This window comes from Engystomops pustulosus, chromosome 7 (genome assembly GCF_040894005.1).
Source record: "Engystomops pustulosus chromosome 7, aEngPut4.maternal, whole genome shotgun sequence".
Classification (NCBI taxonomy): Eukaryota; Metazoa; Chordata; class Amphibia; order Anura; family Leptodactylidae; genus Engystomops; species Engystomops pustulosus.
Window position 1 is genome coordinate 64,147,692 of NC_092417.1, and position 27,656 is coordinate 64,175,347.

Sequence of the window (27,656 nt, forward strand, 5' to 3'; positions counted from 1 at the left end):
ATCGTCGCCTCCACGATCCTCCACAGCATCCACCAGCGTTCAGCTCTCCATACCCCAGACGCTGGAGCGGAAACGCAAATATAGTGCAACCCACCCGCACGCCCAAGCCCTTAATGTGCACATCTCCAGATTGCTTAGCCTGGAGATGCTGCCCTATAGGCTAGTAGAGACCGAGGCCTTTCGCAACCTCATGGCGGCGGCCGCCCCTCGGTATTCGGTCCCCAGCCGCCACTACTTTTCCCGATGTGCCGTCCCAGCCCTGCACCAGCACGTGTCAGACAACATCATCCGTGCCCTGACCAACGCCGTTTCTGACAAGGTCCACCTGACCACGGACACGTGGACGAGTGCTGCCGGGCAGGGCCACTATATATCGCTGACGGCACATTGGGTTAACTTGGTGGAGGCTGGGACCGAGTCTGACCCTGGGGCTGCTCATATACTGCCGACGCCGAGAATTGCGGGGCCTACCTCGGTCCAGGTGTTTCAGGCCTACTATGCCTCCTCCTCCTCCCACCCCTCCTCCACCTCCTCCTCCGAACTACCATCCGTGGGCACGGCGCCTTCAGTCGGTAGCTCTAGGCACAGCAGCAGTGCCGTCGCTAAGCGACAGCAGGCGGTGCTCAAACTGCTGAGCCTAGGCGACAAAAGGCACACCGCCCAAGAGCTATTACAGGGCATCACGGCGCAGACTGATCTGTGGCTGGCACCGCTGAACCTCAAGCCGGGAATGGTTGTGTGTGACAACGGCCGTAACCTGGTGGCGGCTCTGCAACTCGGCAGACTGACACATGTGCCATGCCTGGCCCATGTGTTAAATCTGATAGTGCAGCGTTTCCTCAAGACATACCCCAATCTGTCTGATTTGCTCACGAAGGTGCGCCGCATCTGTGCGCATTTCAGGAAGTCCAGCCCAGATGCTGCCACTCTCAGGGCAGCGCAGCGCCGCCTCCAACTGCCCGCTCACCGACTGTTGTGCGACGTGCCCACGAGGTGGAATTCAACACTGACCATGTTATCCAGAGTTTACCAGCAGCGCAGAGCGATTGTAGACTGCCAGATGTCAACTTCCACCAGAACTGGTAGTCAGGTCAGTCAGCTTCCTCAAGTCTACAATGAGGAGTGGACGTGGATGTCTGATATCTGTCAGGTGCTGAGTAACTTTGAGGAGTCAACACAGATGGTCAGTGGCGATGCCGCCATCATCAGCCTCACCATCCCGCTGCTTGGCCTGTTGAAAAACTCTCTGGTCAGCATGAAGTCGGAAGCTTTGCGCTCGTCACAAGAGACGGGGGAAGAATATTCCCTTGTTGATAGCCAAAGCACCCTGAGGTCTGTTTCTCAGCGCATATCGGAGGAGGTGGAGGTGGAGGAGGATGAGGAGGAAGAGGAGGAGAATGTTGGCGAGACACAAGAGGGGACCATTGTTGAGTCCTTCACTGTTCAGCGTGTATGGGCAGAAGAAGAGGAGTTGGAGGAGTTGGAGGAGGAGGAAATGGACAGTCAGGCCAGTGAGGGGAGTGAATTCTTACGCGTTGGTACTCTGGCGCATATGGCAGATTTCATGCTAGGCTGCCTATCCCGTGACCCTCGCGTTCAAAGAATTTATTCCAGCAACGATTACTGGGTGTTCACTCTCCTGGACCCACGGTACAAGCAAAATCTTTCCACTCTCATCCCTGCAGAGGAAAGGAGTGTGAGAATGCATGAATACCAGCAGGCCCTGGTGCACAAGCTGAAACAGTATTTCCCTTCTGACAGCGCTAGCGGCAGAGTGCGTAGTTCTGCGGGACAAGTAGCGAGGGAGAGTAGGCGAGCAGGCAGCTTGTCCAGCACTGGCAAGGGTACGCTTTACAAGGCTTTTGCCAGCTTTATGTCACCCCAGCAAGACACTGTCACCTGTCCCCAGTCTCGGCAGAGTAGGGCTGATCTTTACAGAAAGATGGTGAGGGAGTACGTAGCTGACCATACCATCGTCCTAAATGATCACACAGCTCCCTACAACTACTGGGTTTCAAAGCTGGACATGTGGCACGAACTGGCGCTGTACGCCTTGGAGGTTCTTGCCTGCCCTGCCGCTAGCGTCTTGTCCGAGCGGGTTTTCAGTGCAGCTGGTGGCATCATCACCGATAAGCGTACACGCCTGTCGACTGACAGCGCTGACAGGCTGACGCTTATTAAAATGAATAAAGGCTGGATTTCTCAGAATTTCCAATCTCCACCAGGTGAAGGAAGCTCAACCTGAATAATTGATCCACTCCTCCTCCTCCTCCTCATTTTCCTCCTTCTCCTCCTCTTTGTACAGTAAAGCAGAGGAAAATGGCTATTTTTTGACAGGGCCCGCTGGCTCTTGCTATAGTACTTCATGCATTTAATTTTTCTGGAGGGCCACCTACCCGGTCCTCTGTTTGAAACAATTTTTGTGAGTGCCACATACAGGCACTCAATCTATTCCATTTTTCTGGAGGGCCACCTACCCGGTCCTCTGTTTTAAAAAATTTTTGGGACTGCCACATACAGGCACTCAATCTATTCCATTTTACTGGAGGGCCACCTACCTGCTCCTCTGGTTTGAAACATTTTTGGGACTGCCACATACAGGCACTCAATCTATTCCATTTTACTGCAGGGCCACCTACCTGCTCCTCTGGTTTGAACAATTTTTGGGACTGCCACATACAGGCACTCAATCTATTCCATTTTACTGCAGGGCCACCTACCTGCTCCTCTGGTTTGAACAATTTTTGGGACTGCCACATACAGGCACTCAATCTATTCCATTTTACTGGAGGGCCACCTACCTGCTCCTCTGGTTTGAAGAATTTTTGGGACTGCCACATACAGGCACTCAATCTATTCCATTTTACTGGAGGGCCACCAACCTGCTCCTCTGGTTTGAACAATTTTTGGGACTGCCACATACAGGCACTCAATCTATTCCATTTTACTGGAGGGCCACCTACCTGCTCCTCTGGTTTGAAACATTTTTGGGACTGCCACATACAGGCACTCAATCTATTCCATTTTACTGCAGGGCCACCTACCTGCTCCTCTGGTTTGAACAATTTTTGGGACTGCCACATACAGGCACTCAATCTATTCCATTTTACTGGAGGGCCACCTACCTGCTCCTCTGGTTTGAAACATTTTTGGGACTGCCACATACAGGCACTCAATCTATTCCATTTTACTGGAGGGCCACCTACCTGCTCCTCTGGTTTGAAAAATGTTTGGGACTGCCACATACAGGCACTATCCAAATTAAATTGTCTCCATAGCAGCCTCCACACGTTGTCTCCATTGCTACCTCCAAAAGTCGTCCATATAGCTGCCTCCATACATCGTCCCTTTATCAAACGAGGTGTGTCAGGCAGAAATTTGGGTTGTTTTCATGGATTCCACATCAAAGTTGTTAACTTTGTCGCCACCCTGCTGTGTTATCCACAAAATATACTGGCAAACTTTTACCATTTAGGGATATTATTTCAGCGCTTCTTGCGCATCTGTTTACATTCCCCTCACCCGGCATATCCTAAACTTATAAGAACGCTACTACACTTGATCTTATACAAAAGGTTCTTAGAAGTGCTGTTTGGGGAGTAGCCTAGAGACAGGGGCTTGGATTGGCGAAAGCTCGCCTGGCAGCGGAACGCCAGCTCCATGCGCATCATGCGCTTCTTGCGCATCTGTTTACATTCCCCTCACCCGCCATATCCCAAACTTATAAGAACGCTACTACACTTAACTTGGTGCAGGCTGGGACCGAGTCTGACCCTGGGGCTGGTCATATACTGCCGACGCAGAGAATTGCGGGGCCTACCTCGGTCCAGGTCTCAAAGGCCTACTATACCTCCTCCCACCCCTCCTCCACCTCCTCCTCCTCCGAATTACCATCCGTGGGCATGGCGCCATCAGTCGGTAGCTCTAGGCACAGCAGCAGTGCCGTCGCTAAGCGACAGCAGGCGGTGCTGAAACTGCTGAGCCTAGGCGATAAAAGGCACACCGCCCAAGAGCTATTACAGGGCATTCCACATCAAAGTTGTTAACTTTGTCGCCACCCTGCTGTGTAATCCACAAAATATACTTGCAAACTTTTACCATTTAGGGATATTATTTCAGCGCTTCTTGCGCATCTGTTTACATTCCCCTCACCCGCCATATCCTAAACTTATAAGAACGCTACTACACTTGATCTTATACAAAAGGTTCTTAGAAGTGCTGTTTGGGGAGTAGCCTATAGACAGGGGCTTGGATTGGCGAAAGCTCGCCTGGCAGCGGAGCGCCAGCTCCATGCCAAGATCCAACTAACATAGTTTTAACTGCAGCACCTTTAATCTACTACTAGTTCACTGCCTCCATACATGGTCCCCTTATCAAACGAGCTGTGTCAGGCAGAATTTTGGGTTGTTTTCATGGCTTCCATGTTAACTTTGTCGCCACCCTGCTGTGTAATCCACAAAATATACTGGCAAACTTTTATCATGTAGCGATATTATTTGAGCGCTTCTTGCTCACCTCCTTTGGTTCCTCTCTGCCACCCATTGGTTTGAAGCCTGAGTCCATTTAGGGTATGTCGCCATGCCACTCTCTAGCCTGCCGCTGCTGCCGCTGCCTCTGCATGCCGTCCCCTATAGTGTCAGGGTCAATTATTGGATGTTTTAGATGCTATCTAGCTTCATTCTGTCACTCTGTCATGGCCATGCTGTTGCCCATAATTTTGGCATAATGGTGCGATTAGGCAGCCTCAGAGGCATCCATGCATGCTGCCCCTGCTGTTTCCTGTCCATTTCCGTGGTGTTTCCATCCTTTTCTGAGGTTCCCAGGTGTTTGGCCAAGCTTCCCTGTGCAGAGCCTTGGTCCCCTTGAAAAATGCTCGAGTCTCCCATTGACTTCAATGGGGTTCGTTATTCGAGACGAGCACTCGAGCATCGGGAAAAGTTCGTCTCGAATAACGAGTACCCGAGCATTTTAGTGTTCGCTCATCTCTAGTTGTAAAGCATGTAACTTTGTACATATAGAATAGTGTTATAGTACATATATATATACTATATACTATAGTACATATATATGTTCGCTTCTGTGTATATATGTAGTATTATAGTAGTTATATTCTTGTACATAGGGAGCTGTATTATAGTAGTTATATTCCTGTACATATGGGGGGCAGTATTATAGTAGTTATATTCTTGTACAGAGGGGGCAGTATTATAGTAGTTATATTATTGTACATAGGGGGCAGTATTATAGTAGTTATATTATTGTACATAGGGGGCAGTATTATAGTAGATATATTCTTGTACATAGGGGGCAGTACAATAGTAGTTATATTCTTGTACATAGGAGGTAGTATTATAGTAGTTATATACTTGTACATAGGGAGCAGTATTATAGTAGTTATATACTTGTACATAGGGAGCAGTATTATAGTAGTTATATTCTTGTACATAGGGGGCAGTACAATAGTAGTTATATTCTTGTACATAGGAGGTAGTATTATAGTAGTTATATTCTTGTACATAGGGGGCAGTATTATAGTAGTTATATTCTTGTACATAGGGGGCAGTATTATAGTAGTTATATTCTTGTACATAGGGGGCAGTATTATAGTAGATATATTCTTGTACATAGGGGGCAGTATTATAGCAGTTATATTCTTGTAAATAGGAGGTAGTATTTTAGTAGTTATATTCTTGTACATAGGGGGGTAGTATTATAGTAGCTATATTCTTGTACATAGCAAGCAGTATTATAGTAGTTATATTCTTGTACATAGGGGGCAGTATTATAGTAGTTATATTCTTGTACATAGGGGGCAGTATTATAGTAGATATATTCTTGTACATAGGGGGCAGTATTATAGTAGTTCATATTCTTGTACATAGGGAGCAGTATTATAGTAGTTTATTTTTGTACATGGTAGCATTATTATAGTAATTATATTCCTGTATATATGAGCAGTATTGTAGTACCATAGTTTTATTCTTGTACATAAGGGGCAGTTTGATAGTAGTTATATTCTTGTAGGTAGGAGCAGTATAATAGTAAATAAATGCTTGTACATAGGAGTCAATATTTTAGTAGTTATCTTTGTACTTAGAAGATAATATTAGAGTAGTAGTACTAAATATAGTCTTGTACTTGGTGAATAATATAATGGAAGTTACGGTATATTATTTTACATAGGAGACAGTATTATAGCAGCGTTATTCTTCTCAATTGATTCCAATGGATTTCATACTTGTCTTAAGAGCTTTCACTGCCTTTTATAAATATCAAATAAAAGTATTTAATTTTCCCTTTTATTTTCACTGTATGCAGGGGACATAGGGTTTAGGGGAGTGTAAACTAAATAGTTTGTTAACTTTTTTTTAGATTGAATATATGTATATTGTGTTGGTTTTGCACTGTGAAAAAATGAAAAAATGTATCTGCAATTAGGTCCATAAATATTTGGACAGAGACAACATTTTCTAATTTTGGTTCTGTACATTACCACAACGAATTGCTTCCTCGCAATCAGTGGGGTCTCAGCCAGAGATCGCATTAACAACTCGACAAGCATCTATTACGCACGTAAAATCATTTTTACTCCCGTCTCCAGACAGAGAGGGCTCATAACCCCTCTGGAGGGCCCACACACTGCCGGGTGGCTTGACGCTGAGGGGAAGGGGCTTATGCTGCTCTCTCCGTTAGAGCAGTTTACGAACCGATAGAAGGTCACAAGACCGTAGAGCAAATTTCTGGTCACATGACCTTTTGCAGCGGAGGGGAGTGAGCTCTGCATGTCCCATGGCCCAGTGTGTGCCCCCCCATCCCCTGTATACAGCGCTCATACTGAGTACTCCCACAGCAGATGGCTGTGATTGGCAGGGTGACCCACCTGGTCAGTCATATCCATGGCTTGTTGCAGGGGGTGTCCGGGGGGCACATACTCCTCCTCGGCTAAAAATACTCCTCAAAAATGTTTAATGGAGTATTATTACCCTTCTGGAAAAATGTTAGTGCGACCTCTGGTCTCAGAACTGAGACCCCAATGATCAGCAAGTTAGGCCCTATTCTGTGGATAGGGCCTAATTTGCCTTCGTGGGAAAACCCCTTTGAATAAAAAGATTGCATAAAAATGTGAGGAACTAAAGCATTTTTAAATACCATTCCTTCATTACAGGGGCTCAAAAGTACTAAATACTTGAAAATATGCTAAAACTAATTTCTAATACTTTGTTAAAACCCTTTGTTGGCAATGACTTCCTGAAGTCTTGAACTCATGGACATCATCAAACGTTGTGTTTCCTCCTTTTTAATGCTCTGCCAGGTCTTTATTGCAGTGGATTTTAGTTGATGTTTGTTTATGGGTTGTTTATGTTGATGAGTCTTTGGATTATAAATTGTACAATACGATTCCTGGGGAGTTCAGAGCTCTCAAACCCGGATTGTGCGTGCTTTTAAGTGTTTTTAACAGATTTTGTTATGTTTAATAAAGATTAGTTTTCTTTTCCGTATACATCTGTCTTTTTTCTCTTTCTTTTGGTTATATAATTTACAGATGTGGAATTTAATTTACCCCAACCATCTAATTTTGAAATTGTACAATACAACACCTTCAACAATATTTTTTTTATCCATCATTCTTAGAGGTTGATCTAATGTAGCCTTTTATATTCTTGAGGTTTATGTGTGGCTTGCACTATGCAGTTAACCCTCTGGCCCAGATTTACTCTGCGTTTTCTGTCGGACTTTGCACATGTATTTAAGAAGTCTCCAAGACACAATAGTGGCACATGCGGCACTTTGTGGAGCGGCTGCACTATAACCGACACAACACAAAATCCTGCACTAAAATGGGTGTTCCGGTTCTCAAACAGACCATGCGCCACATTAAACAAAGTCAGACAGAAATGTGTCACATGCCCTATGTTAGGGGTGCACCTATGCAAGGAGTGGCAGATTCCAGAAGAACGTGCGCCACTAATCCTGAATCTGGCGCCATCTACACACTACACAGGCAAACTGCACATAGAGCAGTTTGCACCGTCTTTAATAAATGTGGGCCTTTGCAATATTCTCTTTATGGTAGATTTGGATATTCCTTCACAGAGAGTGTTGTCCATTGGTTGAATGTTGTAAAGGCGTTTCTCTTCATCATAGAAATTAGTCTGCCATCATCCACCACTGTTGTCCTCTGTGGAAGTCCAGATCTTTTTGCATTAATGAGTTTACCATTGCTCTCATTCTTTCTCTTTTACTGAAGAACTCGGCTTACAGTGGGATATATTCTGTATTTGTAGCGTTCTAAACCTCAACAGTATGTTTTCTGTAAAAATTATTCCATTAACAATATAGTTTTAATCCTTTTAGACACCACTTGAATTGTCATGCACAGATAATTCAAATACGTAAGAAAATCTCTCTCTGGTTACATTCTCTTCTGTCTGTTCTAAGGGAAGTCGTAGGTGGTAGAACTATGAAATCAAGGCCAAATCTGAGCAAATAAATGAAGCTAACCCTCCGGCTTGTACGGTATAAATATTGCTGTGAAATCCCAGCTGGAGACATTAGGAGTCATTTTGCAGTTGTACAAAATGACAGAAGCAGAGGAGGTATTGGGGTTAAAGGTCTGAGATGTCTTCAGGTGACATATGTCATTCCAGGCAACCCATTAGCTGGCCAAGTTTCTTCTTACTTTCCAGGGTGTGTCCCTAATAACCTGCTTATTGTTTTAAATCTTTTCAGCATGACGGAAGTGATGAAAACGTGTGAACCTGGGATGGAAGACTTTATGCTTAGTGCACCATCTGGAGCTGAAGGTCATGCTGTTCAGGTATGGTTGATGCTTCGGGTTGGAGATCGGTAGTACCTGCATATCAAATGTTATAAAACAAAACACAGACTTAGGTTAAGTAGATGATTCCTTATATCGTGACAGACATAGATTCCTTTTGTAAGTGTGTTCCATGGCCCCCTATGGCCCATCCAGGACATGAAGGACCTAAGTAGTTTTTGTCTACATTCAACATTTACTTTTAGCATTGTTTTGTGTACTAAAGTTGTAGTGCTATAAGAGGATCATCGATCAGTGGAAATGAAGCATACCCAAACAGGAACTCATGTCTATTAACCTATAGCGACTGCATGGGATTCTTGTTTGGAACATATGCCCTTGATCCATGGTGCAGATATAGATACCAGGTGAACGTATTCCTTGTTATAGTTTGGGTGGCTAGGTCAACATCATTGACTACCATGGACCCCCGTACTGTAGACATATGTTTGGTCAATTCTATATTACAGTTGTATTCCTTACATGCCTTATAGTTTTGTTTGCTAAAGAAGAGAACAGAAAGTGATATTTCTGTCTAGATTTTATTTCCTAAAAGATGGAAAAATGTAAGTACCTTACTTTATTCTAGATCTTCCCAGACTCCCATGACAAGCACCCTAAGTTGACAAAGCGGTTACCATCAATAGTGGTGGAGCCTACAGAATCTGGAGATGTAGAGAGTGGAGAACTCCGTTGGCCTCCAGAGGACATCTCACCTACAGATGACAAACGAGAGGCAAAGAAATGCCAAGGATGTACAGGTGTTGAAGGTCAGAAATATAGTCTTACACTCACTGTCTTATAACAAAGTGGCAACAGTCATGTCCAATGCATATTTTTGTTTTGCAGTACTGCTGAAATGCATTGATAAAAAAGAAGAGTGTAACTGGTTGAAAATTCCTGTAGTGGCATTGCAGAGGAATCAAACATTTACTTTGATCTGCTTATTGGAACCCCTAAGTACACTTTACATTCGTGATAATCTGCAATATGAACAAAGATTATCCAAACCAGACAACTTTTTGAAGGGTTATCCAGGATGAGTCTACTAAACAAGTACAGGATGAGAAAAATATACCGTATATACTTGAGTATAAGCTCAAAACGTAAAAACCTCTCCTCGGCTTATACTCGAGTCAAGAAAAAACCAGTGTACTTACCTTCCGACGCCCCCTGGCAGGTCCTCTTCTATACAGCAATGCATGTGTCCCTGTGCCGTCCGTCCCAGGGATCGTGACATCAGCCGCTAGCTGACATTCTACTATGTGCGCCGGCATCAGCACACACGATGATGTAATTGAGCGAGTGACGTCATGGTGCCTGTGATTGACGGCGGAGGGACACGGAGCCGATGCCGGAGCATCGATTTATAGAATGGGGGGGCGTCGGAAGGTGTACACTGTTTGTTTTTTTCTTACAGGCATTATATTGGGGGCAGGGGCTGCTGGCAATATACTTGGGGGCTGGCAGGCTATATACTACAGGGTGGTGGCAGACTCTATACTAGATGGTCTGGCAGGCTACATACTAGAGGGTTTGGCAGGCTATATACTACAGCGCACTGGCTATATACTACAGGGGACTGACAGGCTACATACTACAGGGGGGTGGCAGTCTATATACTAGAGGGGCTGGCAGGCTATATACTACTGGGGGCTGATGGCTATATTCTACAGGGGGCTGGCTGTATATATACTACAGGGGGCTGGCTGGCTATATGCTACAGGGAGCTGGCAGATTATGTACTACAGGGGCTGGAGGGCTATATACTACAGGTGGCTGGCAGGCTGTATACTACAGGGGGCTGGCTGGCTGTATACTACAGGGGGCTGGCTGGCTATATACTACAGTGGGCTTGCTGGCTATATACTGGGGAGGCTGTGACCAATGCATTTCTCACCCTCGGCTTATATTCCAGTCAATAAGTTTTTCCAGTTTTTTGTGTTTTTCCAGTTTTTTGTATACTCGGGTCGGCTTACACTCGAGTATATACAGTAGCTGCTTTCTTTCAACAACCGAACCACACCTGTCTGTGGCTTGTGTATGGTACTGCAACTCTGCTTCTTGAAGGCTCTATAGTACTGGGGGCTGGCAGGCTATATACTACTGGGGGCTGATGGCTATATACTATAGGGGGTTGGCAGGCTATATACTACAGGGGCCGCAGGCTACATACTAGAGATGCTGGCAGGCTATATACTACTGGGGGCTGATGGCTATATACAACAGGGGGCTGGCTGGCTATACTGGCTATAAACTACAGGGTGATGGCTGTTTACGACAGGGGGCTCGCTGGCTACATACTACAGGGGGCTTGCTGGCTATATACTGGGGAGGCTGTGATGAATTAATTTCCCACCGTTGGCTTATACTCCAGTCAATAGGTTTTTCCAGTTTTTTGTGTTAAAATTAGCGGTCTCGGCTTATACTCGGGTCGGCCTATACTCAAGTATATATGGTAGCTGCTTTCTTTCAACAACTGAACCACACCTGTCTGTAGCTTGTGTATGGTATTGCAACTTTGCTTCTTGAAGGGAATATGACTGAGCTGCCACTAAAATGCCACTAAAAATAGAGTGTTCATACCCTTGTGACAATACACAAACAAAGCAATGTAGAGATAATATTTTTATAGATATGCTAAGCAACCTGCAAGTGCATTGGGGGCAGACCCCATTTACATGATTTGCTTACAAAGCCATGATGCAATCAGAAGCTAAAAATAGGAAATAGGGACAGTAATTCTAGATGAGAGCAATTTAAGTGCTTGCTGTATGCCCATTGGACCCGACTCTGGTGTACTTTTAGATCTCTTTAGGTCCATTTTTACATTGTTTATTGTAAACGAAAACCCGGAAATTAAGTATAATGGAAAGATTTTTCTGTGTTCCGCCGCTTTGGCTCAAAATTGTAAACAATTAACATTTTTTAGTAAATTTACTAATTTTGCTTAAAGGCATCTTAAGATGTGCTAAATCTGCATGCAGCCGATGCTCTTTTTCGTTTTTTGGATTTCAATTTTTTGCTCCCCTCTTAGGGAGCTTGTGTGGGCATGTTTTCTGCTTCCTAGTGTCAGTATTTAAAGGGGTAGTCCGGGAATATGAACGTCTGACACAAAAACCAATGATGATATAAATAAATGAATATAACAAAACTCAATGTCAGTCACAAAATTGAGTTTAAATAGTTTGATTTTATGATTTGCAAAATGTATGGGCTCTCTAAAGTATGCTGAATTATCACCAATATGGCCGCCACTGGAAACTACAAGTCCCAAGATCCTTTAGTTGTCAGTAACTCCTCCTACCTGTTATGCTCTGCTCCCAGTGATGATGTAACAGACTGTCCTGCTCTGTTACCATAGTAATGATGTGTAACTGCCATCACTACACATCACCATAGCACTGGTCATACTGGATTAACTGCAACCAACTGACTACAGCCAAAATTAGTGGTGATCACATGACCTGCCCCGGCAGGTGCAGGACATGGGATGGGAACATGTGACCAGTGGCCATCTTCTGTCCTGTGTCTTCTCCGCGCGGAGGAAATCAACCGACTGATTAAAGGGCCAGTAGCATATTAATTCTTCATTACAGTATATGTCCACAGTATTTTCTGCTAAGGGGAGCAAAATTTTAAATAACTAATTACATATTAGCTTATATTTTGAGTACCCATTTGTATATGAATTATGCTTATTCCTGGAATACCCCTTTAAAATTCCATGCTTTATACTGAGATGCAGGAAAACAATTCCAAATGCAGTGAAATTGATGATAAACCACATTTCACCATTTTCGGGTGTGTACTGTTTTTACAGCTTCCGATTTGTGCCCCACATGACACCTCATTTATTCTCTGGGTCAGTCCAATTATGGGCATACTAAATTTACATTTTATTAGGTTTTATTAGGTTTTCATAGATTTAAAAAAATAAAAACCTTTTGTGTAAATGAAATTTCAGTTTCGCTATCTTCTGACATCAATAACTTTTTCATACTTTAGCGTACTGTGTAAGGAGTACATTTTTGCAAGCTGATGTTTTTATTGCTACCATTTTGGGGACTATACGACCTTTTGATAATTTCTTATTCCAATTTTTCTGAGTTACAGTAAACGGAAATAACCGATTTTACATTTTGGTAGATTGGGACTATCCATACTCCTCTTGCTTCCCATTGACATAGCAAGGGGTTTAAAAGGAGCACTTAAATGGGTTTTTCCCACAAAACAAGTTTGGCCTATATCCTAACTTGCTGATCGGTGGGGGTCTCAGTGATTAAACCCCCACAGATCACGAGAATGGAAGGACTGATGTATCCTGGTCAGACCCCTTATCGCTCCCCAAGATGAGCGAAGTTACCGGGCGCACATGGCTGGGCTCCCCCATTCATCTCTATGGAGCTGACGGAGATTGCTGCACAAAGGGGCATTAGACTATAAAAGGGCCACAAGGAAGCATTATGTAGTTTAGGGACCACAAGGTGGCATTATACAATACAGGGGCCACAGGTTGGCATCATATAGTGTAGGGGCCACAAGTTAGCATTATAATGTGTAGGGGCCAAAAGGTAGCATTACACTGTAGAGGGGTCACAAAGGGGCATACCACTGTGTTGGGGGTCACAAGTGGGCATTATACAGTGTAGGGGTGACAATGGGTCATTATACAGCGCAGGGGCCACAAAGGGGCATAATATATTGTGGGACTTAGAACCCAGAGGACAGGATACAAATAACGAGAGCAAACCCTGATTACTGAATATCAGAGATTTTGGTTATGATGTCTGCTGAATAGCTGCATTTAAATGGGGAACATTTTATCTAGAGGAATCCGATGCTGCTGAGACTATTGACATTACAGTAATTGTATATTTTTGGCCAGGAATATAATTGCAGCATTGTCATGCAGTATATGGCAGCACACTGTACTGCGAGTGGTGTGTTCTCTCCACTGGCTGGCTTGCCAGTTAACAGTAAAATCTCTCTTCTGTATAACATATCTTACAATCCCCTCTTGACCTCCTTTTTCAGGCCAAGAAGACAGACTGTTTTTCAGCAATCCCACATTTTGTGAAATCGTTAAATCCTATAATCAGTGGTGTTTCTGCAAATCTTTTTTTTTTTTGCCTGTTAAAACTCAGTTGCTTTAATCTTCACAAGATCTCCAGCTCAATCACCACCACCTAAACCTTTATATATTACATGGCTCCGAAAGGGACCAACACACTGCCTGATAGGGGCAGGAAATCACACAGTTATTACCTATATTTCAGGCGTAGCACTAGCAGTTTCTTACTTTAGTAAGCAGCTTCTAGTGCGTTTTTTTAGGGTAACAGGTCCTCTTTAAGCAACTTTATTGCATCCTATGTTTCTATTGATTTCAGATATGATCCCAGAGCAATAGGAAACAAAGCATAATTGATTGCGTCCTTGGTATAATATTTCATGTAATTAGAATACTATATGATATCTCTGGCATAATGTCACATTTAGTAAGTACAATACCCCATATTCCAATCTCTAGAGTTTTGTCTCAAATCCTTGTTATAATATGGATGTATCCTATCCCTGGGACGATATTTTCTGCATAGAATGTCATATCTCTGGCAAAATATATCATATCCCTGCAGAGTATCTCATATTCCCGCAGATGATGTCATAATCATATTTAGATATAATATCCATGTAGCATATCTCATAGCTTAAACATTTTATATTCCCATAAAATACCAGTGTGTGAGATGTTATATCCCTTGCTGAATATATACTAACCCTGCAGAATATGTCTTATTCTTAAAATACCTCCTATCCCTTCTAAAGACCTCATATTCCATAATGATTGTGTTCTGTACCCCTAGCATAATATGTCATATCCTTCTGAATATCTCCCATTACTGCATAAGAAAATATGTAATATCCCTTTAAAATATCTTTAATATTTAGTTGCGGGGAGGACCTATCACCAACATTTTATTATCAAACAGCACACAGAGATACACCCCCAAAGTAAATAAAAGTTTACCTGCCCATTAGCTAGGATGAACTTTTTCCCACTTCTGGGAGTCAGAGTTCTTGAACATGTGGACAGCCTTAACACCATAGTGATCAGGGTTACACTAGCATCTAAATGGTTCTTCATTGTGTACAGGGGGATAGGTCTACTAAAGGTATACAATTATAGCTCCTTTATCATTCTGTACTTGGTACTTGATGACAGGATCACTTTAAATTTCAGTGTAAGAATTGAATCTACACTAAAGCACATATATATATATATACCTATATTATATAGGTATATATATATACCTATATATATATATATATATATATATATATATATATATATATATATATAGGTATATATATATATATATACAGGCAGTCCCCTACTTAAGGATGCCCGACTTACAGACGACCCCTAGTTGAAGACAGACCCATCTGCCCACTGTGACCTCTGGTGAAACTCTCTGGATGCTTTCCTTTACTCCCAGGCTTCAATGATCATCTGTAAGGTATCTGTAATGAAGTTTTAGTGATCATCCTTGGTCCCATTATCCCATTACAGCAAAAAGTTTATGCGCATGTGTTTATCAATGTCCAATGCTTCCATTATCCTGAAAAATGTAGTTATATCAATGGACAGTAACCAGTCAGGGTGGCGGGGTTCGAGTAACAGTAGGGAAGCATTCATCCACCCTCCTGGCTGCCTCGTCAGGTAACCAGCGTGGAGCTGGTACTGGCCCTGCCTCCTTGTTCTTGGTCGCCTCCCCGTCCTCCTGTGGACTTGTCTCAAAACTCGCCTATGTGCAGTGCGCACGTCATCTCCTTTCTGGCTCTGCACAAACCCAAAGGGAGAAACGCACACTGTGCATGCGCGAGTTTTGAGACAAGACCGCGGGAGGAGGGGAACGAGACCAAGAACAAGGAGGCAGGGCTGGTACAAGCTCCACACTGGTAAGGAAACGGGAGTTACCTGATGAGGCAGCCCAGAGAGTGGATGAATGCTTGACTACTGTTCCCGTACCCCGCCCCCCTGACTGGTTACTGTCCACGGATATAACTATATTTTTCAGGATAAAGGTAGCGTTGGACATTGATAAACACATGTGCAAAAAACAACAAAGTGTCTATAACATACATTTGCTGGTTTATAAGCGGTTTCCCTCGTGACAGGTTTCCTTTAAGTCCCCCAAGAAAGCTGGTTTCCCTCAAAAGACGAATGCAGGAGAGGACAGGGTAATGTGGAGAATCTCCATAGATAATTGTTTCAGCATTGAAGCTGGAATTACTCACCAGTTCAGCACTGAACAGGGTAAGGATCTGTCTTGCCATACAGTGTCTTGATGTTTAAGAGCATTCAGTGAAAGGTGGTGGAGGGAGTGTCATGGTTTAGGGAATGTTTTCTGTATGCATGAGTTGGACCTTTCTTACAGCTACATGGCAGAGAGAATGCAAGTGTGAATCAGAACCTTCTTTACCAACATGTAGTTCCTTTCTTGTGTTCTTTAGCCAGCAATTTTCATCCAGGACAGCAAAACAAGTAAAGCAGTTCCTTGAGACAGAAAACATTGAAACAATGAAATGAGGACTCTAGAGTCCTCTAAATCAATAGAAAAATAGTGGAAAATCCTTGGTGACCTGTGTGGGACCACTGCAGAAGAAAAAAACCCAAAAGATCTAAATGACTTCTGACCTATTGCACTCACATCCCACGTCCCATTGCATTTGAAAGAATACTCCTGTTCCACATGGAGGGGGGCCGGGAAGGTAGACTGGACCCTTTACAATTTGCATATAACAATAAAATGGTTGTGGACAATGCAGTGTTGTATTTACTGCACAGGACCTGGAATGTATCTGGAACAAAGGGGCAACATTCGAAGAGTAAATTACTTGACTTCTTAAGTGCTTTCAATACCATTGACACCGCACTCATGAGGTAAAAAATGACAAACCTCAAGCTACAACCCACAATCATCAACTGGATACTCGATTATCTTACTAATATGCCTCAATTTGTTCAGCTGGGCAATGTGAGGTCAGGTACTGTGATCGGCAATTATGGCGTACCCCAAGGAACGGTCCGATCACCGTTCCTATTTACACTCTATACATCGGATTTCAGCCATAACTTAGACCGCTGCACTAAGGATGGCAGTGAGGAACACTACAAACTCCTTTGTGAAATGGAGCGAGGATAATAATCTTTTCCTCAACACTGGGAAAACCAAAGAAATAATATTCGACCTACGCAGGAACAAAACAGCCCCTAGACCAATCACCACAAAGGCCAAACCATTGAACAGGTCAGGACGTATAAGCACCTAGGTGTACAAATTGATGACAGGCTGGACTGTGCAAAAAACTGTGACCACTCGGTCAAAAAAGTTGCCTCGAGATCCTACTTTCTCAGGAAACTCAAATCATTCAACGTGTGCAATAAAATCCTGAGAATGTTCTATGAGTCATCAATGGCGAATGTACTTTTCTTCACCGTCACCTGTTAGGGGGGCAGTATCAAACTAGGGGATAAGTGGAAAATTGCAAAAATTATTGGAAGGGCACAGAAGACAATTGGCTTACCGCTTACGCGTTTTGATGATGTTTGGCATAATAGATGTTCCAACAAATTTGCCACTATTACAAGCACAAATCACACCCATTGTTCCCATTCATAGCGAAGCAACTGAGCACCTTTAGTGAATGATACCGCAAAACTGCCGTACCAATAGGTTTCGGAAATCCTTTGTCCCAATAGCAATCGAAAGGCACAACAAATCAATTAGCTCCAACAAGACCAGATCTGCATCCTGCCACCATTAGCCCATGATGAGGAGGACATCTACCCCTGCCCCCATCTTATCCACATCAATTATATGCTTGTTTTCTGTCGTTTATATGTAGTCCAGGCTCAGACAGTTTATGTACAACCCAATTTCCCGAAAAAAAATCAATAAAGTTATATTGTATTGTATTATGACCCAGAAACCCACAACAGTCAAAACTGTGTGAAAGAGACTGAAAGAAGAGTGGACCAAAATCCCGCCAGAGCAGTGTGAGAGGCTAGTGATGTCCTGTGACCACAGATGTGCTGAAGTCATTCAAAGTGGAGGCCTGTACACTGCCTCCTGATTAGTGTAAACTTCAGAAAATTTTGTTATAACCTTTCTCTGTGATACAGTCATTGCTGTTATTTAATTCTGATCATCAATTTTTTTGCAAAATAAAGGTTTTATGCTGATATACTTTGGTGATTATGTAAAACACTGTTCTAGTGGCATGGCGTCCCCCTTACAAAAATCCATCAAATGCTGATCAGTGGAAATTACATTATTTCAGAAAAAAATCAAGTGATCATATATTGGTGCAGATGTGTCAATTGTTTTGTTTTAGTGACTTTTCATTTTGTCGCAGTAGTTTTGCGCCTAAACACCAAACTAGACCCGCTTCAAAAATAACTTTTGTGTTTTTTAATTTATCCCATCAATCCAGATGTCACTGAATACAGGCCTCTCACGTGAGGCAAGGGGGCGTGCACATTTAGCAGCCCGGTGCACTGGACATCTTGTCCCCGAGCTCCAGGCTGCTAATTATAGGTTCTTTTCTATAACTTTCACTTTTTCGTGGTTGATTTTCTTTAAATTAGTCAATTCACTTCTCTTCCTGGCTTTCATTTGTGTCTTTTTATACCCTTTTTGTACCTTTTTCCTCCTTCCATCAAAGACACTTGCTAATGCCATGGAATTTCTGTCATAGTTGTGCATCTTTTTTGTGCAAATGATGGTTTAGCAATTAAAAAGAAAACTATACAAATAATATTTTATATGTATTTTATATTTATTTGATCAATCTAATATTTATAGCAGAATGGACATTGCTACAATGTCCTTCTATGATATAAGCAGCCAGCAGTCGATGCTGCTGCCACTCAGCCACTCTGTTTGCATATCGTTCTCTGTATGTACCGAGCGACTTGCCTGCTTTCACAATTTCCATTTATTCTCCAGTTCAAATATTCAGAGAACCCTGACTGTGCGGCTAATGGGATGATCTGTGATTTAGGACTCTGATTCCTATTCTTCTCTGAAGCGGATAAAATGTATTTTCAAACATCAAAGATGTTTATGGCGTAATGGAAATTGTGTTTTATTTAATTGTATGATTATGCAACATTGTAACATTATTCCGCCTAGAATAGATTATGTAAATGTATTTGAAGTTCTCTAAACAGATAACTGGCCAGTTGTGAAGTTCTACACTATGGGGAACATTTACTTACCCGTCCTGACACGTTCCCTTAAAGTGCATTGTCCGATGATCATGCACTGTGCTGCGATTCACTAAGATTGTGCACCCAATATCCTACATGTGTCACTTCCCAACTCAGGTCCACCAGAGTTCACTGTCTTCTTCCTGGTGCATGTAAGTGCTTGATCTTGCGTCACAATTTGAAAGTTAAATCCCGCACTCAGTCGGAATCAGTCGGATCGCGTGCGACACAATCCCAAGTTAAATACCTGTCACAATGGTGCAAATCCCAAAACGTCAGAAAGTCTGGTGAAAGTAAATAAGCCCCTATGTATGGGAAGCAGGGGAGAATTAGTCTGGCAAGCCGTGCTCATCAGAAGTAGACCTCTCTATCCTGGGTGTCAGAAGTATACATATTTTTTGCTGTAATAAGGTCTCTCAATGGTTATTGCAAATAAAGACTAATTGATTTATCTTGAAAAGTCTTCCAATTACACAAGATCTTGCTGTCAGTAAATGAAGCTAAAAACCGATGTGGCTTGATGCTTGTCACAGATGAGATTGGCCACATTTCTGTGCAGTATAGAATGGTTTACATGAGCTAAACTTTTGCTACAATGTATTCAGGCTGTTGGCTTAAAGAGGTCTGTCTAGTCTAGATTTTCATTCAGAGGAAGGGCAGAGACAACAGTCACATCCAGGCCATTAGACATACCTGCTTTATAGAGAAGATACCTCTCAGCTGTCCCAGGTTCATCCTTATAGTCTCTCTTGCTGTTTTGGGCATTGGGAGACATGTCCCAGATTTCAACCCTATCTGTATCCGGGGGGCTATCAGCTCCCTGCTCTGGCACTCAGCCTCGGCGTCTGCTGTGTGTAGGTGCAAAATCATTATATAGCAGTGAAAAAAATGTAGGGTGCTGTTGGAAACAAAGAAATGATTTTTAATTGTACAGCAAAAAAGGGAAAGGTGGCATTAAAGGTTTATGTGTGTATGTCTATGTGTGGGGGGATGGGCAAGTTAAAAGGGACTATAGAAAAGAGGGTATTATAAATGTGGAGGCATTATACAATAAGAAGAGTTTTACAGAAAAGGAAGCATAATGGGGAGAGGGGTCAGAAAATAGTGAGATTATAAGTGATGGAAAAAGGAAGGGAGCCAGTCTAAGTAGGGATTGCTTCATGGGGAGGCATAATTAGCGTAACAAAAGTCCTCTGGGCCCCAGAGCAAAATTCCTTATGGGGCCCTCTCTCATAATCAAACCCAAGGGAGATTGTTATGTAAACAGTCCACTATATAAACCCAAGTGCCCCCAGCAGTACACACATACATAGATATATATCAAGATAGATAGATAGATAGATAGATAGATAGATATGTGTATAGATATATACACATAGATGCATAACAGATATTTATATAAATATATATATATTATATATATGTGTATGTATATATCTTATGCATATGTGTGTATATGTCACATATACACACACTTATATGCATAGCACAGGTATATACAGACATATATGTATGTGAACTGTATAGACAACTTTTAGACACTGTCCACTTACAGTTACAGTTATCGATGCGGAAGGAACAAAGCAGACTCTGGATGTTTGGGGTCACTGCATACCCCACCCCCTCTTGTTGGAAGCAGAGGAGTACAAGCTTCCCCACACTGCTTCCTGCTCCCAGCGCTGCATGTGCACTTCTTTTAAACATTTAGAGTGGGTTGGCCTTCTGACAGGAACGCTGACACTGGCCTGCACCCAGCTGGGTGCTGCATCAGAGGGGCCCGCGGTGATCGTGGTAAACTTCCAGATGCTGTTCTTCTAAACTGCGGGCCTCTCTTGGGGGGCCCGGTCACGGTTGCACTCCCTGTGACCTCGACCACCTTGCGTTGGTGGTCAACTTAAATTAAATATAGAGTTGACAGGGAGACATTATAAAGTGAGGGCCACAGGTATGAATGAATAGAGCAGACCCAATTTCACTGGAGTGGATTCGGGATAGGGAGCTCCTACCCACAGCTCCACCACATATGCAGACAATCAGATATCCACAAAAACACTATGGGGCAGATGTATTATTGTATATGCGCCAAAAAATCGTCAGGAAGTCTTTTTTTTTTCTGCGCAAACGTGTTGCAGATCATTTATAATGCGTTTGTGCCAGAAAGAACAGATGTTTCCAACTATCCCGACCTTTCCGTCTTTTTTGGGGGCAAGTGGGCATGGCCTATATTTTCCACATCATCCGCCACATTTATGTTGAGTTTGTCAGATTTTTAGGCACAATTTTTGGTGCAGAACAGACCAGGAAAAAAACAGGCTGAGATCAAAAGAAAAACAGGCACAGCCCGTGTAAGATTTTGGCGCACATCTCATTTGTGTCGGTATTTTTATGACGCCCGACTGATTGGTTCCGTCTGCGCATTACTTACTTACAGCCGTGGTCTACTTTAATACATCGGTTTATGCTTTTTTGTTGTCAGATCTCAGATGCCGACTGTTGAGGTTGCAACAGAATTAATATATGTGATGCGAAATATCTTTCTTTATCAAAGCATTTATATACAAAATGACACATACCAAAAACTGATACTGTGCATGAATGTAAAGTCCATTAGTAGTCCTTCAAAAGTCCATTAGATTGTACAGCAACCCTCTCTGGCTCACATGCCGATCTCATCCATGTGACTAGGTCTCTGCAAAATGTTTGGAGTTGATTGCTGTACAATCTAATGGACATTTGAAGGACTTCTAATGGACTTTACATTCATGCACAGTATCACCTTTCGGTATGTGTCATTTTTGTATACAAATGCTTTGATAAAGAAAGATATTTTGCATCACATGTAGTATTTTTGTGGATATGTGGTTGTCTGTCAGTGCAATGTAGTTACATCATCATGCCTGCATCTCAAAATCACTGGTATCAGAGAGAGGCAAATGGGCAGGAGGAGACCACTGAAGGGGCATAGTTATTGGGGGGGGGGGGGTACAGCATAATGCAGTGTAGGGGCCACAAAGAAGTGTTGCACCCCAAAAACTATGTGAGGACCACAAGGGAGGCTTATACAGAATGGTGCCAAACGTGGCATTGTACCATGTTGCGGCCACTCACTCTTAAAGTTATGATGCATGTAGAGACCATTATTATTGGCACATTGTTAGAAATGTTGCACAGCAAGCACATATTATAATTGTAAAGAGTAATTTGAATCATAAAACATAAAAGAAAATTGGAAAACTTTTTGCTATATATTTATAGAATGGTAAAAATAAATAATGCTAGGCAGTTGAAGATTTTCTACACTGGAGAGCCATTATGCCTTTTTCCAACAGATCTCTGGTGGAGAAGACACATAAATTTCCTCCTCCTTGTAAGTTTCCTGGCTTCTCCTTCCAAAATACCACTCTAGGCGTGTCAGGGGGCGGGGATTTCTGGCGTGAATGCTCCGCCAGAAAACTGGAAACACTAAAGCAGAAAACTGCCAAATAAGACCTACTAAAAGGCCGATCTCCGCTGGGGGGGCTTTGGGGGGTTAATGGGTGGATTTTAAGACTGACGGTTAAATCACCACTCTTAATGGATTACCTCCATTATACCTGACTGACCAGGGGAATCTACCATACCATGCTCACTGCAGGGCTTATAAGAGAGTGTTGTCTCGGAGCGGCACCCTCACATGTATTGGCTCTTACAATTATTCCCTATTTACATAGATTTGTCTTGTTCATTTTGTGGAAAAGGAGGAAAAACACAATTTGCATGTTCATTATTTGCAAAGATTAAACCTTGTGTGTTCTGTGTGGGGGAGTGGGTAAGTTTTGTTTAAGTAGAGCTGAATCATCATTGCTCCAAAAATATGTAGAAAAACACATGTTTCTGCAGCTTTGGCTTCTACTCTTGAAAGCATGATAAAGCTGGAGGGATTTAAAGAGAACCCGTCATGCAAAATAACCCCCCTAAACTAAATATATTTTCATAAACTGCCATTAGAGAGCATTGCCTCTATCCCTTCATTGTCCCTCTACATGCCTGTAAACCTAAGCAATGAGGTCCTAAAGCTGTATGCAAATGACCTGTGAAATGTCCAATGAAGCATTAGCATATTCAAGCTGTCCACCTTATTCATGAGTGGGAGGCACAGCCACACCCCCAGTGCATGACTGACAGCCTGTATAATGATGTGAGGCTGTATAATGATGTGCTTCCTGGTGCTGGTGGCCACGCCCCCTGCAGCCTGTGTGTGTATAGGAGAGATGCTATACAGCTCCAGGCAGCCATGTTACAGCAGAACATGTCAGATTCATGTGTAGCTGATGTCTGTGTCTCTCACCTGTATATTAGGAGGATGCAGCATGTCAGCAGATGCAGCACACACTAGCCATGCTTTACTATACATTACACACAGACATGAGCAGGGGGAGGAGAGGGGAGGGGTAACAGGGGTGACATCACTGCCTCTGACCATGTGACCAGCCTCATTTACATGATAAAAAATAGATGATATTACAATGATTAATGTATGAAATAACTAGATAAAGGCTGGGATGGGATCCTTGTGAGCTGCTCCAACAGGTAGTAGTGACAGGACTAGTGACACAGACCTGATGACAGGTGTCCTTTAAAGGGAAAATTTACCCATTGCACAAAATGGACTGATATCTAGGGTTTGACACCAGATGATTAAGGATAAGGGGTGAAGAAGTAGCTCCACTGCCACACAAAAAAATATTATTCATTGGAAGCCACTCCTCCTCCATTTATATATTTCCCATGAATAAATCGAATCCTTTTCCTATGTAAAAGCATCTGATTGTTAAACATCCCACTGATGACAAGAATAGGGGAACCATGAACCCCCTTTTTAGTGTAGTGACCGTGAAGCTCTATTCATCCAGACAACAGAAAACTTTTATCTAATTTTGCCAAACATTACTGGCACCTGTACCTCCTCATCTCTGAAGTCCATAAGGTATTGTTATGGTTTTGGATTCATCCCAAGGACATTAGTTGGTTTTCACGCTTTAACCCCTGTAAGGGTATATGACAGGATCACATGACAGCTGCCTCTGGTGGGAGCTGCCAAAAGCAGGACATGATCAGAGAGCAAACCAGGTTCAAAGTCCAATCATTAGGGAAGAGAATTGAGGTTCAGCACATGACAGCTTAAAGGAAACCTACCACTTGAAGTGGCAGGTATAAGAGGGAATAACCGAGCACCAGCTCAGGGTGAGCTGGTGTCGGAGCTTATTTTTGTGTACCTCCGTGCGCCGAAGCAGCTTCGGCCATAAAGTTTAAAAAGTGTTTTAAACCACGATACTGCAGTTTAAAACACTAACAAAAATAAGCTCGGTAGTTCCCTCTTATACCTGCCACTTCAAGTGGTAGGTTTCCTTTAAAGGAAATCCACTATCAAGATCCATCATGATAAACCAGGGGCACTTACTCCTAGATCTAGGCACTATGACTGTGGTAATTTTCTTATATTTGTCATCCATGGCCTCCTACCTTCTTAAATCAATGTTGAAAATTATGTTTATGAGCCAAAAGTGCAGTGTGGGGTGTTACCAGAGCCCCTCTGTTTGTAGCTTCATGCTGTTACACTGTCTCACGTCCCCCCTTTTTTTCCCAGTACTTCGCCCCTCCTTCTGCCTCATATAATTTCACTGCAGCAGAGAAAGTTTCGGCAAAAAAGTGGAAAGTGCTCCTTGCACACTGTAACAGCCAGTGAATCTGCAACACAAAGGAACTCTGGTAACACAACCAGATCCCTTCTGGCTCATTAGCATAGTTTTAAAAGTTGTTTATAGAAGGAAGGAGGCCATGGATGACAAATATAAGAAGATTACCACAGTCACGGTGCCTGGATCTATGAGTAAGTGTCCCTGGTTTATCATGATGGATTTTGATGGTAGATTTCCTTTAAGAAAAAGTGAATCCTGAATGCTGCTCTGGTTGTAACTGGAGTATAATGTATTGGATGGATAGTGTCTGTGGGATTTTTAGTTGGAGGTCTGGCAGCTGATTACCTGTCAGGAAGGATGGATAAGGTCACACAGCCTGGAGGGAGCAATGACTGTCAGGAGTGCTCAGCCCAAGAATGTCTAAAACTTGTAAAGCGCTGTCTTGAATAGTGGGCTCACAATCTCTTATTTAAGAGTCAGTCTCTTTACAGTCTCTGCCTTGCAGCAGATTGCAGTTGAACTACCTCCCTGGGGAACCTCGGTGATATTTTTGGCATATGCTGGATGACAGAGTAAAAGTTCTCTGGGAAATGTAACTAAACAATTGAGTACACTTCTATGTCACATCTAGGTATGTTTTTTTTTTGTTCACTCATAAAACGTCAAGCTTTGGCTTCCTTGAATATTCATTCCTAAACTTGTATTGGTTTGCTATGAAATGGATGCAATCTGTTGCTCTCTGTAGCCATTTTAGAATAGATAGACCCTGAATATTCTGTGTTTGTTAGCTTTGACAGTATAATACATTAGCCAAGAAAACTTCCCAAGAGTGGTAATGTGCCTAAAATTAATAATTCTTTATTAAATCACATTAAAATTCGCATAAATCACATAAAAAATCTTGTGAAATAGGAAAAAGTTACGGCAAAACTGTCTTTTTTTCTTTGTTGCGACAGATCCACAGAGATATAATGAAGACTTAAAACATATTGTACCTTTACAGCCGCAGTCCAAAATTGGTGATCCAGTAGAAATCAGTCTTACCGTGATTCAGACGCGCTGTATTAACAGTATAAGCGGGATTAGGGTATGCTCAGAGGGATGCTTTCCCTAATGGGTCCCCGATAGCTCCCTCTCTTACAAGAGCAGTACCCAGACTGTCCCTATAGCTTTACGCTTTCACCCGTCCGCATACGCTTCCCTAACGCATCTCATCAAAAGTTCGAAGAGGGACTTCCATACTGAGGTAGCTTAAATGGAGAAAGTGCACTAGTTTAAAGTGCAGTATGCAGTATACAATAACAATAACTAATTACTTCGCTTACTGTATTGTTGTATAATACATTAAGTGAAATCACTTGTTTCGTGTTGCTGCGACCATCCATCCGATAGTGATGAAGTACCGGAGACCACCACAACACTGGACCCGGAAGCTGGAGCTGTGTTATTTTTTTGTCTGTTACACCTGCCCCCCGGGAGTATAATAAAACTCTTTTGTACCGTCGTTCAATATCCTCTTGTAAAAGTGAATGTGATATAATCTGCAGTTTTTAGCTCATTTTCTGATAAAATTCCATGAATAGCCTTATGACTACTTCTATTCACTGACAGCAAGCAGAAAGCTTGCAAATTGTTTACCGTTAACACAATGTATATTATAGCTGAAAACTGTCGATATATGAATTAATCGAATTTTTCTGCTTTATTGCAGGTGCCGCCCATTTGGCTCATGAAGGGGAACATTACGCCGGATGCAGAGCGGGGGGAAACAGCGCTAATTAAAAGCCTTAAATATTGTGTGTGTCCCTCTCTCTCTCTCTGTTTTTTTAAGTTCTCATCATTGTGAGAATATGCAGAAATAGAACAGAGATCCATTCAGTATCAGTGGAGTAGTTAGAGCTTGTGAGCAGCAGGACTATATACTGATCTGTTTCTCCAGATTTCCAGGAAAGTGCTGGGGTCGCTTGGCACCGTTTATTCCGCGTAGCTTCTCCCAGTTTTGGATTGGAGTTTCTAGCGAGCTGATTCATGAGCAGAAGATTCCAACATGTACAATCTTCAGCCAAGCTGCTGAAAAGGCTTCAAATAATAGCAAAGCCCTGTCCAAGGCACAGATTAACCCCCAACAGGAGCAGCGGCTTAATAAATCTAAAATCAATTCCGAATCCTCCTACTTGTTGTCATATGATGTAACCTTCCAAGAATTGGAATCTCGTTCCATATGTATATAGCTTTCCGTTTAGAAGTCTTACTGTACGATAATTTACATTGAAGATGTGACTAAATACATATTCATTCTGGTTGCAAATGTAATGGCGCGTGTTATTATTTTACAGAAAATTGCTATAGGACGTCAACAAACACAAGGGATGTTTCTGCAAAATAGGCTGTGAGAATAGCACATTTTTTGTCACACGGATTCTAAAGTGGTGAAGGCTCACTAACGCTTTTTAGGAAATACATAAAATATGATTTTATACATATTGACTATTGCACTTTGTTTTTAGGACAGATTGTAGTGCACATGACATTACATATATACAGTAAATGCTCATTTGGCGATTAAACTATGACCATGTTCTTTCATTGACAAATCAAATCTTATAATTTCATGTTCCACCACTGAAAATTGGCTGCATGGGGCTAACTAGGGGGAAAAGCTCCTATACAGCCTATCCAGTAACTGGGAACCCAGCCATTACTAGGTGTCTACATTAGTGTGGATATAAAATCATATGTCAGACCTATAGAAGCTAAATTTGTCAAAATTCGAAGTAATTCAGGGATCAAAGGGTATGAAGATAAATTAATTATTTCATCAATTTAAAACACCAGGTTGAAAGACGCCGACCAACGTGTTTCAGTGCTTTATAAGTGAAGATTA

At 42.5% G+C, this 27,656-nt stretch overlaps 1 protein-coding gene across 4 annotated transcripts in view; it reads left to right on the forward strand.

Moving 5' to 3' along the window:
- Positions 1-27,085, forward strand: part of LBHD2 (LBH domain containing 2) — a 50,594-nt gene extending 23,509 nt beyond the window's left edge. For all 4 annotated transcript variants that reach the window (XM_072116237.1, XM_072116236.1, XM_072116235.1 and 1 more), the window contains exons 2-4: positions 8,731-8,818; positions 9,408-9,588; positions 26,484-27,085. In XM_072116237.1, coding sequence (XP_071972338.1) covers positions 8,732-8,818; positions 9,408-9,588; positions 26,484-26,554 — 339 coding nt within the window. In that variant the 5' untranslated portion in view covers position 8,731 and the 3' untranslated portion in view covers positions 26,555-27,085. The remainder of the gene's footprint in view (positions 1-8,730; positions 8,819-9,407; positions 9,589-26,483) is intronic.
- Positions 27,086-27,656: the final 571 nt, after the last annotated feature.